This window comes from Alligator sinensis, unplaced genomic scaffold (assembly GCF_000455745.1).
Source record: "Alligator sinensis unplaced genomic scaffold, ASM45574v1 scaffold872_2, whole genome shotgun sequence".
Classification (NCBI taxonomy): Eukaryota; Metazoa; Chordata; order Crocodylia; family Alligatoridae; genus Alligator; species Alligator sinensis.
Window position 1 is genome coordinate 489,222 of NW_005842132.1, and position 13,719 is coordinate 502,940.

The 13,719-nt window shown below is 57.1% G+C and overlaps 1 protein-coding gene across 5 annotated transcripts in view; it reads left to right on the forward strand.

Annotated features, from left to right (window-relative positions):
* The first annotated feature begins 366 nt into the window (after positions 1-366).
* LOC102388265 overlaps positions 367-13,719 on the forward strand; it is a 14,493-nt gene continuing 1,140 nt past the window's right edge. The window contains exons 1-12 of one of the 5 annotated variants that reach the window (XM_006025050.3): positions 367-1,727; positions 4,200-4,284; positions 5,019-5,162; positions 6,469-6,600; positions 7,109-7,203; positions 7,745-7,899; positions 8,049-8,104; positions 9,620-9,748; positions 10,450-10,569; positions 11,671-11,802; positions 12,085-12,225; positions 13,360-13,491. In XM_006025050.3, the coding sequence (XP_006025112.1) occupies positions 4,210-4,284; positions 5,019-5,162; positions 6,469-6,600; positions 7,109-7,203; positions 7,745-7,899; positions 8,049-8,104; positions 9,620-9,748; positions 10,450-10,569; positions 11,671-11,802; positions 12,085-12,225; positions 13,360-13,491 (1,311 nt within the window). In that variant the 5' untranslated portion in view covers positions 367-1,727; positions 4,200-4,209. Of the gene's footprint in view, positions 1,728-2,711; positions 2,943-3,401; positions 3,457-3,603; positions 3,693-4,199; positions 4,285-5,018; positions 5,163-6,468; positions 6,601-7,108; positions 7,204-7,744; positions 7,900-8,048; positions 8,105-9,619; positions 9,749-10,449; positions 10,570-11,670; positions 11,803-12,084; positions 12,226-13,359; positions 13,492-13,719 lie in introns of those variants that run through there. The other 4 variants (XM_006025051.3, XM_025205881.1, XM_025205880.1 and 1 more) reach the window with 4 other exon arrangements.

Below are 13,719 nucleotides of genomic sequence, written 5' to 3' on the forward strand. Positions count from 1 at the left end.
GTGGTTGGTGTGTGTGTGACTGGTCAGTATGCATGTGGCTGGTGAGTGTGCATGTGGCTGGTGTGAGTTCATGAGTGTGTGGCTGGTGAGTATGCATGTGGCTGGTGAGTGTGCATGTGGCTGGGGGTGGGGGGTTGGTGTGAGTTTGTGTGTGTGTGCGCTATTGTGGGTGTTTGTGGCCGGAGGTGTGCGTGTACATGTGTGGCTGGGGAGTGTATGCGCACGTGTGTGTGGCTGGTAGGCGTGTGAGTCTGCATGTGTGTGTAGGTGGGTGGGTGTGCTTGCGAGGTGTGGGGGGCTGGTGGGTCTGGGTGTTGAGTGCGTAGCCGGTGGGTGGGTGTAGGGGAGTGTGGGTGGTGGGTGCATGCGATGAGCGTGCAAAGGGGAGCCCCAGCCAGGCCCTGGCTGTGATGCGGCCCTGCCCGTGCGGGGTGCTGGGCGAGGGCTGCGCCGCCTTGGCGCAGAGCTGGAGATAACACAGCAGAAAGCCCCGGGTGGGGGAGCCCCGAGGACCCTGCTCCCTGGTGCGTCCTCCGATCTGCTTGTAGCTGTAACGCACGGGCACATCCCTCGGCTCCCGGCGCCCGGGAGATGCGCTGGTGGTAGCCCCCCAACGAGGCACTAGGACCCATTCAGCAGCCGGGAAGGGGGCGGTGGAGGTCGGTGTGCTGCAGAGCCCAGATAAGCAGGCAGATGGGGCTCATCGGGCTGCAGGGGACGGTGCTGGGATCACTGGGGAAATTGCACAAGAAATCGGGCAGCGATGGGCTGGGGCCGGGGGCTTGTGCAAGACGAGGGGCTTGGATGGGAGCCACAGGGGAGCTGGGACCTTGTGCTGCCCCTCCATTTGGGGAACCGATCCCCTGCCCGCTAGATCCCTGCGCCCTCAGCAGCTATTGAGCAGGGTAGTGAGGGGCACGGCCTCTGAATTGGAGCTGCCTAGACCTTATGCCACAGCTGCAAGGGAGAGAGCGCAACCGAGGAAAAACCCAGACCCAGGTCCCTCGCTTTCAGCAGCCGCTCTCTGCCCTCGTGTGACACAGGAGACTGATGGGCTGACCCCGTAAAGGACCAGGAGGCCGAAGCGCTAGAGCCTTGTCTGCAAGCTGGAAGGGAGCGTGCGTAGGGGCTGCCTCCTTCCCCTAGGAGAGTTGATGGCAAGGGCAGGCTGGGGGAGGATGGACATAGAAAATGCAGGAGGAGCCAGGCGCAGGCTGGTAGCAGCAGGATCTGGTACACGTAGGGGTGCAGAGGGAGAAAGAACTGGTCTGGCCTGCCTGCATGGGGCAACACTGGGCTTGCACACCCACCAGTTTAGGTGGTTCCCTCTTAAATTAAGGAAGCCCTCTATAAAGCAGTCAGTGCCACCAGGTTGTCACTAGTGCATTTATCTCGTCCCTTCTGACCCCGCCGCCAGGGATCCTTCCCCAGCACCAGCCTGTCCTAGTCTCTGCAACCTGGGCACTCTGTACTTGTTTCTAGCTTCTTTATTTCAAAGCTGAAGTTAAAGGCTTAGATGCCAGGCATAAAGAAACTGTGCAGCGGCACGGCAGAGGTGTCTGGTTGTGCGGCACCTTAGCACCTGGGCAGGAAGCGAGTAGATGAGAAGCTTGGCTTTCACTGAAAGAAAAAACCCGGGTGTTTGATTTTGGGTGGGGGAAGCAAGCAGAAAGAACGCCCAAGGCATCATTTTGGAGAGTTCGACCCATGGCTCTTGAGCATTTGAGGTGAGCAAAGCTGCCTTTTTGTCTTGTGAAAACAGCATTTAATCTGTGCTCTGGGAGCACTTTATAAAGGAGCATAAATTCTGGCGTCTCTGCGTTCCCGGGAGGAAACTGGGGCCCAGAGATGGGCGGTGACTCCCCCAAGATCACAGGTAGGCCAGTGGCTGAGCTGGCTGGTCCTAGGTCTTTCAGACCCTGCTCGCTGCCTGGGGTTTGCTTCTGCATTCAGTCTCTCTCCTTTCCGTTGTGGCAGCTCTCATGAGTCACACACGTGATGTTAATTTTGCCCTTTCTTTTTAGTCAAGTTTCCACTTCCAGGCCCTGGATGCTGGGGTTGCAAACCCCAAAAGGAATGTGGGGTGGTTGGAAAATCATTGCATTGTTCTCTTTGGTGCAGTCTCACATTTGCAGCTCGCAGGCGATGTACAAGCGCTTGACTGCGACCAGTAAAAGGGCCTGGGACAATAGTGCCCAATGCACTTAGCAGGAGCAATTCAAGTAACAGGGCTCCTGTCCAGGAGTGGAGCCTGCCCAGCTCCTATCTGTCCCGGGAGAGGCTGAGAGCAAGCTGCATCCTGTAGACTGGGCTGGGAAGGTCAGCAAAACTGCCTTCCTTGAGGGGGTGTGAAGACTTGGCACAATAGGCTTTGCTGTGGGAGTACAGGGAAGACAACAGGCTGCTTGATACAGCACCTGGGGTTTCATAGTTTCATAGTTGTTAGGGGCTGGAAGGGACCTTACAGACCATCGGGTCCAGCCCCCCTGCACTTGGGCAGGAAAGACTGCTGGGATCAGATGAGCCCAGCAAGTTGGGCATCAGGTCTGCTCTATAGCAGACTGCAGTCAGTGGCCAGGCGAGCTTCGAATCAGGCTGGTGGTCAGCAGTTTCCAGCGCTTCTCGTCAGCACCGGGGGCACCACGGCGTGCTCATTTTAGAAGGGCCCCTCTCACCGCCCCATGCCAACAGCTTTGGCTCTGCTTTGTGCTGCCAAAAGTGCCGCTTGGCGTGGGGGGTGCCGATTTCCTTACGCTGGTTCCTTCCGGCCCCGATAACGTTGACGCGCTGGGTTTCCCATCAGGAAGCACAGACCTGCCTACCTCCGCTGTTCAGTTCCTGAGCCTGGAGCCCTTTGTGGAATACGGAAATTTCCTCTGCTGGACTCGTGACCGTCCCTGTGGGGTGGTGACAAAATGCAGCGGGCAACCCTCAGAGAAGCAGTGAGTTGTGGGCGAGGGACAGCAGTAAGGCACCTGGCACCCTGGGGTGCCAGCTCAGGACTGGGACACTTGGCCAGTAGATTAGGAGGACAGCCTGTGCATCATAAATACCATTGCTGCCTTGAGGGAAGCAGCTTGTATAATGACTCCCCATCACCACCGAGGGTCATTAGTGGAGTCTGACCCCTGGGCCAGCAGCACTTAGCAGACAAGTCTCTATCCCTCAAGCTAGAGGAGTGACCATGCGATGTGGCAGCAGTAGTAGGGTGTTCTCCTAGAGGCCATTGGGGTTTCTGCTGACAGTCAGAAGCTTTGTGTGATTGCAGTCAGATTTGTCTAACCCAGGTGAGAAGCCCTGTTCAGACACAGGCTAGCGCGCTGGAAGAGAAGGGTTAGCTGGCTCAGCCGTAGCTTGGGCTTCAGCACACGTTCAGATGTGTGACCCATGTGCCTGCCTCGCAGCACTGGGGCCCCTCCAAAGCAAGGCAGGGAAGCTGCGTGTGGCACAAGAGAGGTAAGTAACAGTCGCTGCGCGGATGTAGGGCAGGAGACCAAGTGAGACCTGTGCGAAAGGGGGAAACGGAAACGCGTTCTGATAAGGAGGGTTCAGTTAGGAAGTGGAAACCACAGAGTGATCTCAGACAGCTGCAACCAAAGTGGGGATCTGAGAAATGGCAGTGCTGGGCACGCGGGCTTCCTGGTGTCCCCCGGGGAAGGACCTGCTAGCCAGCCCAGGCCCTTTCTTCTGTTGTAAGTACTTCCTCAGCAGTCATGGCAGTGACGTTGTCCAGGTGCGAGTAACTCTCGGGACCGTTGTTGTGTGTTTTAGCAGAGGAGCCAGTTGGCCGTGTGTTCGACGGGCGTCTTCAGCTGAATTACAGCTACGATCGACACCGGGGGGCAGGTGTGATTTAAACTGGACCCTCTGTGAAAAGGGCCTGGCGATGTCCTGAGGAGGGAGGTCATCAATGGGGACCCAGAGCTGTGTCTGAAGTTGGGCAGAGGGCCGCCAGTAAGGGTGAACAGCCTTCTGGGTGCCAGACGTGGCCCCTCGGAGTTGAGCCGATACGAGCATACCGGGAACTGCAAAGGGTCTTCAGTCCTCTTCCACTCACTTGACTGAGCCTTGTTGCCCATCAGGACAGAGCCAGGACAAGGATTTGCCATCTGCTCTGCAGCCCCTTGATGTGCTTGTGCTCTCTCCCTCACCTGCAGTCTCTGCTGCTGACCCATTGTGTCCTCCTCTGTTCTCCTCAGGACCTGAGCGATGAGGAAATCCTCACCTAACCAGAGGTTCCCTAGAAGAGGCCACCCGAGGAGGTCCGGCCCACCGCGCAGGGAGGTAAGTGGCATCTGCGACTCGTGGGAGAGTTGGAGCTAGCCTGGGACTCGGGATGTGTTCGAGGGGCCGTGGACAGAAGTGGAATCATTGTGCGACCAGCTGGGGCCCATTCCACGGACCCCGGGCATGTCTGGGACCACGGGAAGGGCGATGAAGCCTCTATAGACAAGATCCATCTTCTTTTCTCCCTGTACCTTGGCTGTGGTGGTGCTCCAGCCAAGCCCTGGTCATGCTTCCCGCCCTGCCCACGTCCCAGCTTTGCTCCCCTGGGTGGGTGTCTTCCACCAAAATCCCCCTTGCACTGGCATGGCCGGTGACACTGAACACGTGCCGTTGTTAGGCTCCAGAGTCAACAGCCACATTGAGATGGGTGTGAGGGCACATCATGGCCCTTGAGGCAAGGGGGCCATTGTCTACATGGGCTTGAATGCTAGGATGCTTTGGGAATGCAGAGAGCAGGGTTTGGCCCATTGAATAGGCCCCACCATCCTATTGCTGATCAGTGGGGAAAGCCCTGGGAAAGGAGTCCTCAGCCTCTGTGATCAAGGTGAAGATCTCAAGTCCTCTGTCTCATTCTTACCCTCTGCTATATATATATATATATATATATATAAAAATTAGCCCGATACACTTCAGATGCATCACACTGGGCATGTCTACATGTGCCCCTGACTGCACAGTCCTGCCAGCACACGGCTTGATATATATATATATATATAATCTCATCTTTGCAGCCTCACCCCCGTGATTTCAGACCCTTTCCACACACCCCTGACTTCCCCAGGGGTGACGAGCGCCATGGCTGGGCACCCCGTGACCATCTGGAGCCGGCCAGATGGGATTATGAGCATGGGGAGCACGCAGATGAGTGGTGTTCGGTAAGTGGGTTCCTTGGTGCTCGCTGGCCCATGGAGATGGGCAGCAGTCCTGCCAGGATTGGGCAGGAGCAGGGGTGGTGGGTGGAGGAAGGGGCCCCGGTGGGAAGTTGTGCTGCACTCTCAACTGACCAGAGTGTCTCTGCTTAGCTGACGGGGTTTGTCACAGCACCCAGGGCAGTGGGAAGAAGTTGGGGACTAGCAGGGTGAGGAGAGGCGGTAGGTGCGGAGCAGAAGCCACTCCAGAGCAGGGAACGGTCGGGTCAGAGCTGCTGTCTGCCAAGCCTCGTCCTGACCCGGCCCTGCCTCCCTGGGGTCACACACTCCGGGAAGAGGCCCAAGCGTGGCACCAGGGCAGTGTGGGGAGAGCCAGTCCCCTGGGGACTAGCGAGGGTCAGGGCAGCAGCATGGTGATGGGTTGTCACTAGAGATCTGGAGCTGTGTTCAGCTTTGCCTTGGGCATGTGCTGAAAGCTTCCCCAGTTACCCCAGCAGCTAATGGGTCCTGCTGACCAGTCTGAGCTGGGCGGATGTGAGGCCAGTCATTCCTAAGCAACCAGCAGGCTTTAATTACTAGCCCTGGGGGCCAGCCATCTGTGCTTGTACAGTCTCATACAGCTCCCTCCATGGTGTGGTGTAATGGGCTGAGCAAGGTGTCAAGGCCCCCTGGTTTTCCTTGATGACTCTGCTGCTGATTGGCTCTGGGACCTGTGTCCAGTCGCGTCACCTTCCCATGCCTCGGTTTCCCCACCCAGGAAGCTCCACTTGCCTCTGTAGCACGCATTTTATTTCTGCCCTATGTAATTCCCGCCCTTCCCTCTTTGAGGCAGCAGTGAGGGAGCCTCCAGAAAGGGGTGTAGTTAGGGAGGGACAGCTCGAGTGCCCGCTGCGCCACCTATGCTGTGCCAAGAGCAAGAGGGGCATCCAGTGACCTGGGCAGGACCCCAGAAGCTGCTTACAGAGAAGCAGGTTGTATCCAGTGTCTGTAACGCCCCGGGGCGATGAGTTCCACCAGCCATCTCCAAGGGCTGGCCAAGGTAGGACGCAGGTGGGCAGGGAGACCTGACCCCCCCAAGGACAGGAAAAGATCCCAGGGGAAGTCTATACATCTTCATGCTTCAGGGCATGCACCAGCTGCTGTGTGAGAGCAGCAAGGCAGAAAATTCTCCCCTGGGCAAGTTATTCCCTCTTGTTTCATGTAATGGCTGGTGCTGGCCATGATTAGGGAGAGCACACAGGAGTGGAGGGACCGCTGGTCTGCTGCTCTACAGCAGTTCCTCTGAATGTGGGCATGTCATTCGTCTCTGCAGCCCTGTCCCCAGGACTTTGAATGCTCCCCCTGCCCCCCAAATGACGAAGACTGGGGGTGGGAGTCTTATGACGACTGGCAGCCGCACATGTGGGATTACCAGCACAGGAGACACGAAGACGAGTGGCACTCGGTAAATGGGGTCTGTGCTGGGCCGTGGTACTTGGGGGAAGGTCATGCCTATGAGGAGACTGGGTGGTGGGTTAGCAGGCAAGACTGTGGGGGGAGCAGGGCTGAGGTCAAGACCAGTGCAGTCTCCACAGGGCTGTTTCCCATGGGGGAACTCAAACAAATGGGGCCTGGTCCAAACAGAGCAAACCCCTGCAAGGTCAGGGGGAAACTCCTTATGTTCTGACTTTGGCCACGTGCTAGAGCTCTCCATGCTGTCACAGGGCCAGTTGCTTCCGGAGAAGCAGCATGATCTGGTGTGCAGAGCCGGGCACTGGATTTCACTCCCAGGAGGGGAGCATTGCCTGGTGTTCACAGCTGACTGTCTCCGGACTCCCGGGTTCTAGTCCCAGCTCCAGGAGGCAGAGGGGTCTAGGGGTCTTCCCTCCCTCTGTCCTGTTGAGCTGCAAAGAAACCTGCGGTCAGAGTGGTGCCTTGCCCTGAGCCTCTGTAACGCATGTCTCCTCTCTCAGAACATGCCCCCCGATGAGCACTGCCCGGAGCCTTTCATGTGCAATGTGTCCCCGCACCCGATGGAGGAGTATTGCCACATGGATGCACCGCTGGGGTAGGTGACTGGGCGCAGGGAGGAGCTGGGTGTGCAGCCTGCTGGCGATGCTGAAGGTTTGATTGCACAGGGCAGTTCTCTGAGGGGCTGGATTGCAGCTGAGAGTGAGGGATGTCCAGAAAGCTCCCATCCGTCACCCCACGGTGCTGCGGTGCCCTCCTTTCTCCTCCACACTCAGATGGTCCCAGTTTATCCTAGGAAGACTCCTAGCTGGGCTCTTACTGCTGCTGTTGCTTTCCAGGGCAATGAGGATCCCCTTGCATAGGGTGGGGGGTTTGCACCCAGGGCCAGGGACAGGTGGGAGAAGACAGAGTCTCTGCCTGCGGTGAGGGGATGTCAGTCTGCCAGCTCTCGGGTCAGGGTGGATTCAGGGTACTGGCCTAGACATGTACTACCAGAGCCAGTGAGTGGAGTCTCAGGATGCTTGTATGGCACGGGGGGACAGGTACTAGGCTGGGCAAGCACTGACTAGGAACAGGTTGGAGCCTGAGAATTGCCCTTCCCCTAAAGCTGCTTGTGAGTTTGTCTCTTCCTTCTGCAGAGACCAAGAGGCTGCCTGCTTTCCTCCAAGCTATCGGGGCCGTGGCTGGAAACCTCGCCGGGGTTGGGGCCGGGATCGGGGCCAGGGCCGGGGCCGGGGCCGTGGCAGCCGAGGGAAATTCTCTTCTCAATACCACGGTTTTCCACCCCGCAAAGGTTTGTCCTTTGGGGCAGGGGGATCTGATGCCATCTGCGAGCACCACCTCCCGAATGGGCACAGGAATAGGCTCTGTTGCCCCAGCACCGGTCCCCTGGTGGGAGTCGGAGCTCTACCTGCCTCACTGTCTCCATTGGTCTCTTCACAGAAAAGTTCAAGTCCTCCAGGCTGTCAGATTCCTACTCCACAAAGAACCTCAAAGTGGTAAGAGGAGAGGAGCTGTCCCTCAGGACAGCACCCATCAGCCAGTCCCTGCAGAGAGGGTGGTGGAGGGCACGAGTCAGGGTGTAGACAGTGCTCCGTGCTGCGGCTGGGCAGGGCAGGGCACAGGGCTGTGCACATGTGGGGGAAGCAGCAGGGAGGGTAGGACTGTTCTGCCTCTGCATGCACTGGCTGGATGACCCTGGAGACCCCAAGGTATCCATGGAGCAGGAGCAGCCCAGGCAGAAGTCCCCTACATGGAGCACGGGATTAGCCCCTCCACTGGGACAACTTGAAAGTGACTGGGCTGCCTCTATCCCAGAGGAGACCATGGCCCGTAGCAGCAGCGCGGCCATTAGTAACTGGGAAACGCCACACCACCAGAGCGAGCAAGGATTGCGCTGCTCCCCTGGCCCCATCTCAGGGGCTTCCAGCCAGAAAGGATCCTTTCAAAGCTGCCTATGGGATTTGGACACCCACTTTCTATTACCATTGAGCAGCATGGCTTTGGGATGTCAGAGCCCATCTTTCCGCTAAGGATCATAAAGTGCTGTGTGGGCCAAGGAGGGAGCCCTCGCTCCAGCAAAAAGATGCTGCAGGCTGTCTTCTACGAGGCTTGGTGAGGAGGGGAATTGCTGCCCAGTGGTTAGGGCACAAGTTGAGCACTTGGGAAGATGGCAGTGCTCTGCCACAAACTCCCTGCATGACCATGGGCAAGTTATGTAAGCTCTCCATGCCTCAGTCCCCCATGTAGAGGCTGGGGGTGCTACCAGTGCCCTCAAAACACTGGAGATGGGGAGGCACGTGAGGGAGTTCAGCCTTTCCCTGCTCAATCACAGACATGTTCTAGCCCAGTAGAAGAGAGAGTCTTTCTGGTTGGGCAGGAAGCGAAAGTCAGCAGCGACCAAGAAAGACTGTTACTTGAGCAAAAGATCTGCAAGCCCAAGTGCCCCAGGAGCAGGGATTTCTGGAGGGGGCTGGGGCTTCTTGGGGAAGGGATCGGGTCCCCTCAGTTGCTTGGCTATGGGACAGCCATGGTCTTGAGCACACTGGGGGCAAGGAACGGGCCGGTACCTGATCAGGACATGGGCCATATGGAAGGACGAGGCTTTGTCTCAGTGGCCATAGGCTCAGCCCTTTGCTCTAGAGACCATGAAGTCCCCAGAGCAAAGCAGCCCCTTTGTAAGGACTCTGCTGCAAGAAAGTGAAAGATAAATGCTGCCTTTAAAGGGCCATTTAGCAACAGGCAGCTGCTGCCACCTCCTCTCCTGCCAGGTCAGGCCCTGAGCAGGCTGCATCTTCCGCAGCTCAGCTCGTTGCGGAGAGGACGGCGCAGTCTCAGCGGCCTGTGAGGGGAAGGGTCAGCTCCCTTCCGGCCCCAGGCCGAGACTAGCGTGGGGGGTCCTGACCCGATCTGTGAATGGGGTGCAGTAGGGGCAGCAGTCCACGTTCACTACCTCTTTTTGCTCTCGGTCATCGTCTCGCCTCCTTCCCTTGTCCCATCCAAACCCTCCACAGATCCAGCTGGAGCCCATACAGGAGGCCAGCAAGCAGCCCAGCCAGGCCAGCTCTACCACGGAAGCTGACCACCCCTCGTCTGAGGCCACTGAGCCACTTGATCCCATAAGGCCGGAGAAAACGGAGCTGGTAGGAACTAACCCGTCTCTCCTTTGGACAGATGTGTTGGGGGCCCTAGGATAGGGTTGACCTGCACTGAGGTATCCCCTAGGGGCTTTAGTCCCCTGTGCGAGGTGCTGTACAAGCATAGAATGTAGGGCTGGCCACAGCTCCAAGGAGCCCAGCAAGAGGCATGAGATTCGGCTCCTTTCCTCCCCAAATGCTGCACCTGCCTTTCATTCTCCTGCCCCCCGTTCTTCCCGGCTCCCTTTCTGGTGCCAAACACATCCCATAGCACTTGGCTTTGGCAGTCCAGCGCAGGAGGTGACAGAGCAGCCAGTACAAAGCCTTCTGCGGGGGACCTTTGTGCTGAGGTTAGCGGTGCTGGAGACCGAGCACAATTGCAGCCTCTGTGCTAGGGGCAGCTACCTGCAATGAGCCCGGGTGGAGACCTGGCAGATTTGCTTCACTCGGCCACCAGACAGCTCTGCATGACAGGCTGGCTGGTCACAGGAGCCCAGATCCCAAGCAGCAGCAGCGAGTCGGGCAGCTCAGATACAGGCTTAAATAAATTCTTAGCAGTCGCCTCTCTTTGAGACTTCCCATTTCAGGGAGAAGAGGAGGGGGAGGATTTCCTGCCTGGCTCTCTGGATTCCAGCACAAAGCACCAGCTCCCCTCCTCCCCTGCGTAGTCTGATCTGTCTCCTGTGCCCTGCTGGAAATCATTGCAGGTCCAGCTGGGAGCTAGTCTGGAGGCTGCAGACTGTCACAGCCAGGCCTGGTCTTCTCTGGCAACTGAGCCAGTCCCGATGGAAGATCCCCATTTCCCGCAGGGGGAGGAAATCAAGCTGGTACGAGCTACCCTATATCTTCTCATCCTTCTCCTCCCTCGGGGGAAGGAAGTCCTCTCCACATGCGTCTCCCTTTACGCATCCACCTGGTATTGGCGGGGGACATAGTTCATTCCTAAACATGCCCCATAATGCACCATCTCTTATTGGGCTCCAAAGGCATTTTCAGAGCAACCGTCACAAAGGGGTGTGGGTGACACCCGCAGGGCCACGCACTCCTTGCAAGACAGTGTTGGGATGAACCCAGGTTAGGGTGAGGGGCCCTGCTTGAACGGGTTACCGTGGAGAGCGCTGGCTGTCAGTCGAGTCGGAGATATCAAGCCGACGGGCACAGCAGAATCAAGGTCAAAGCAAACTGCAGGAAGGCAGCACTTGGGAACAGGCAGAGCAGGAACAGCGCAATCCAGGACAGGAACAGGCAGACAGGGTGGTGGGAGCAGACAGCCAGGTGCTAGGCATGGATCCAGACAGGTGAGGCTCAGGTTGAGGCTAGGCCAAGGTGCAGGCAGGAACCTAGACAGGGATCCAGGCAACGGGTCAGGCTAGGCAGGGTTCACATGAGATCTAGACAGGAGCAAGCAGGTTGGCAGGAGGCACTGCCAGGCTATCTGTTTGATCCACCAGATTGCCAGCATGTGTGTGAGGCTTGGGCCTGAGCAGTGAAGCCCTCTTCCTGCAGGCCCCGAGGCTGACTCAGCAGGGTCTAGACTCATTACAGGTGACTAATTATGGTCTAGGAGGGTGGCGGGTTATGTGATGCCCCCCTGGAGTGAGGTCCCTCAATAATGCCTTGCAGGGGACAAGAGCATACCCCAAGCAGTAGAGACCTTGGTGGAAGTAGCTGCCTGTGATGGACTGGCTTTAATAGGAGTCTGCCCCTGTGCAGAGGGGAGCCCAAGAGAGGCAAGTGTTTCTGACCTTCCCAACTGCAGCTGGCAAGTAGAAGGGAAATGTTTTTAGTCCTGCAGAGTCTCTCTTTTGGCTGCAAAGTTTGCCTATGGGGCTGGAATTCTTGGTGCCCTGTGTTCACACCAGCACCCACAGCCCTGTCCTCTCCTGGGGCAGGGAAATGGTCCTCCAATCCAACTCAAATCTCCACAGGTCCAGCTGGATGCCACCTGCCAGGCCATGGAGAATAGCAGCCAACCTGCCTTTGATGTGCTTCCTGAGCCCTCCACCCCACCGGGGACCACAGAGGACCTGTGTCCTGTGAAGCCAGAAGGAATGGACATGGTAAAAACCAGCTTGTCCCCTCTTGGTCACCTGGGATTAGATGCACTGATAGGACTGGACACCACCTCCCATCTTTGATCCTCCTACTTTCCCAGCTTGTTTGGGTTGGTAGTAGCAAGACTTACCCAGGCCAAGATTTATCCAGGAGCATCCCTGTGGCCCCTGCAGCCTTCTGGTTTTGCTTTGTCACTGTGTTCCCTGCTCCCATGCCCCTCACCTAGTTGCAAATCTATAACCCCTTCTTCTTCTGGTGTGGCCTGACCTCCCTCTGTCCCTTTCCAGTGTCTCCCGCTGCAGCTGGAAGCGAGCCATCTGGCCATGGATCATGCCATCCAGGCTACGTCTGCTCTAGCTACCGAACCCCCAGCCCTGCCTGACACCACAGAGGATCTGCATCTGCTGAGAATGGAAGAGTCTGAGATGGTATGAACGGATGTTTGCCCTTTCATTTTCCTAGGTGGCTACTGTTTGTGAGGATGATCTTTGGGGTCCTCTTACCAATTCATGCCCTTACACACCCAGCCTAATACTTTTTCTGTATGGTTGCCTTCAAATGCCCTTAGAGTCCTTTGCACAGCTGCCAGGGCTGCTGCAATAGAGGTGCAAGGCCAGCTGAAGCAGAGGATTCTGGGGAGCATCTTACACACTCCATTAGCTTCTTGACACTGTTTCGAGGGCTGCCAACATGAACTCCAGGTCCGGTCCGCCCAGGGGCTGTTCTTTTGTGTGATGGGCACCTGCCTACTGGGATGGGAGCCATCACGCTTGGGCAGGAGACGAGAACGACTGTCCCATTGTAGTGACACCTTGTGATGGCTGACCTGGACAGCGCTTCAGCTGGTGACTGACTCCTTTCCTAGCTGTTGCTTACCCGTGTGCCCCATACAGAGGGCAGGGGAAAGGACAGAAAAAGCTTTTAAAATATGCTGGCACCAGCACTAACCATGTAGGGGAGTGGAACTTCTCTCTGCTTTCTCCAGTCATAGTCAGGGCCCTGGACGGCTGCAGTTGAAGAAGGAACTTGATGAAGGATCTTGGAGGTGGTTCAGGGAAGAACCACAAGACATTAGAAGACAGTGGGAGACCTTAGCTAGGGGAAAGTCCAGGGCTGACTTGGTCACAGTCTTACCGGTATCTACATGGGAACAAAAGTGACCTAAGAGGCCTCTCCAGTCTACAGGCAGAGGGATCCAAACTAGTTCCAAAGCTGGGAGATGAAATTGGACAAAGCCAGAATAGAAAATAAGGCACAAATATGTAATACTGAGGGTCATCAGCCCTTGGGGCAACTTCCCAAGGGCCGTGGAGGATTCCCCACTGCAGGGAATTTGCCATAATGGAGTTGGATGTGGCAGCTAATTCAAGGGTAGTCGTGTGTCGTACTGGGTTCATGCTGGGTGATGACAGTGGTCTCCTGACTTCAGGAGTTCCCTCCAGGTGGTTTGGTTTTGGGACACTTGGGTTGCCAGCAGCCCCATTTTATTCCTGGAGCTCTCAGCCCCTGTCCGTGCACCTGAACTGTCTAACCTCTGTCCCTTGCCCTGTGAAATGCTGCAGGACCAGCTGGGCACTGGTCTGGAGGCTGCCAACTACCAGCACCAGGGCTCTGTTGCTGTGTTCACACCGCCTCTGAGCACTGAGGACCGTCGCTCTGCAGCTATACTGGCCAGGAAGGAAGAGATCGAGCTGGTGGGTTCTGGCCTTTCCCCCCACTAACCTTACTACCAACACTGCCCTTCCCATGCCTCTTCTGCATGAAGGTCCAGGAGGTCCTGGATTGGGCACCCCCAGCACCCTGCAAGCAAAAAGGAAAAGCAGTGCGAGCACCATGGTAGTGCCGGGAATCGGAGCAGCCTAGCTCCCAGCCCAGCTGCCCTGTGGCTTTTTGTCCCATTCTAGATGCTGCCTGTGGCTTTC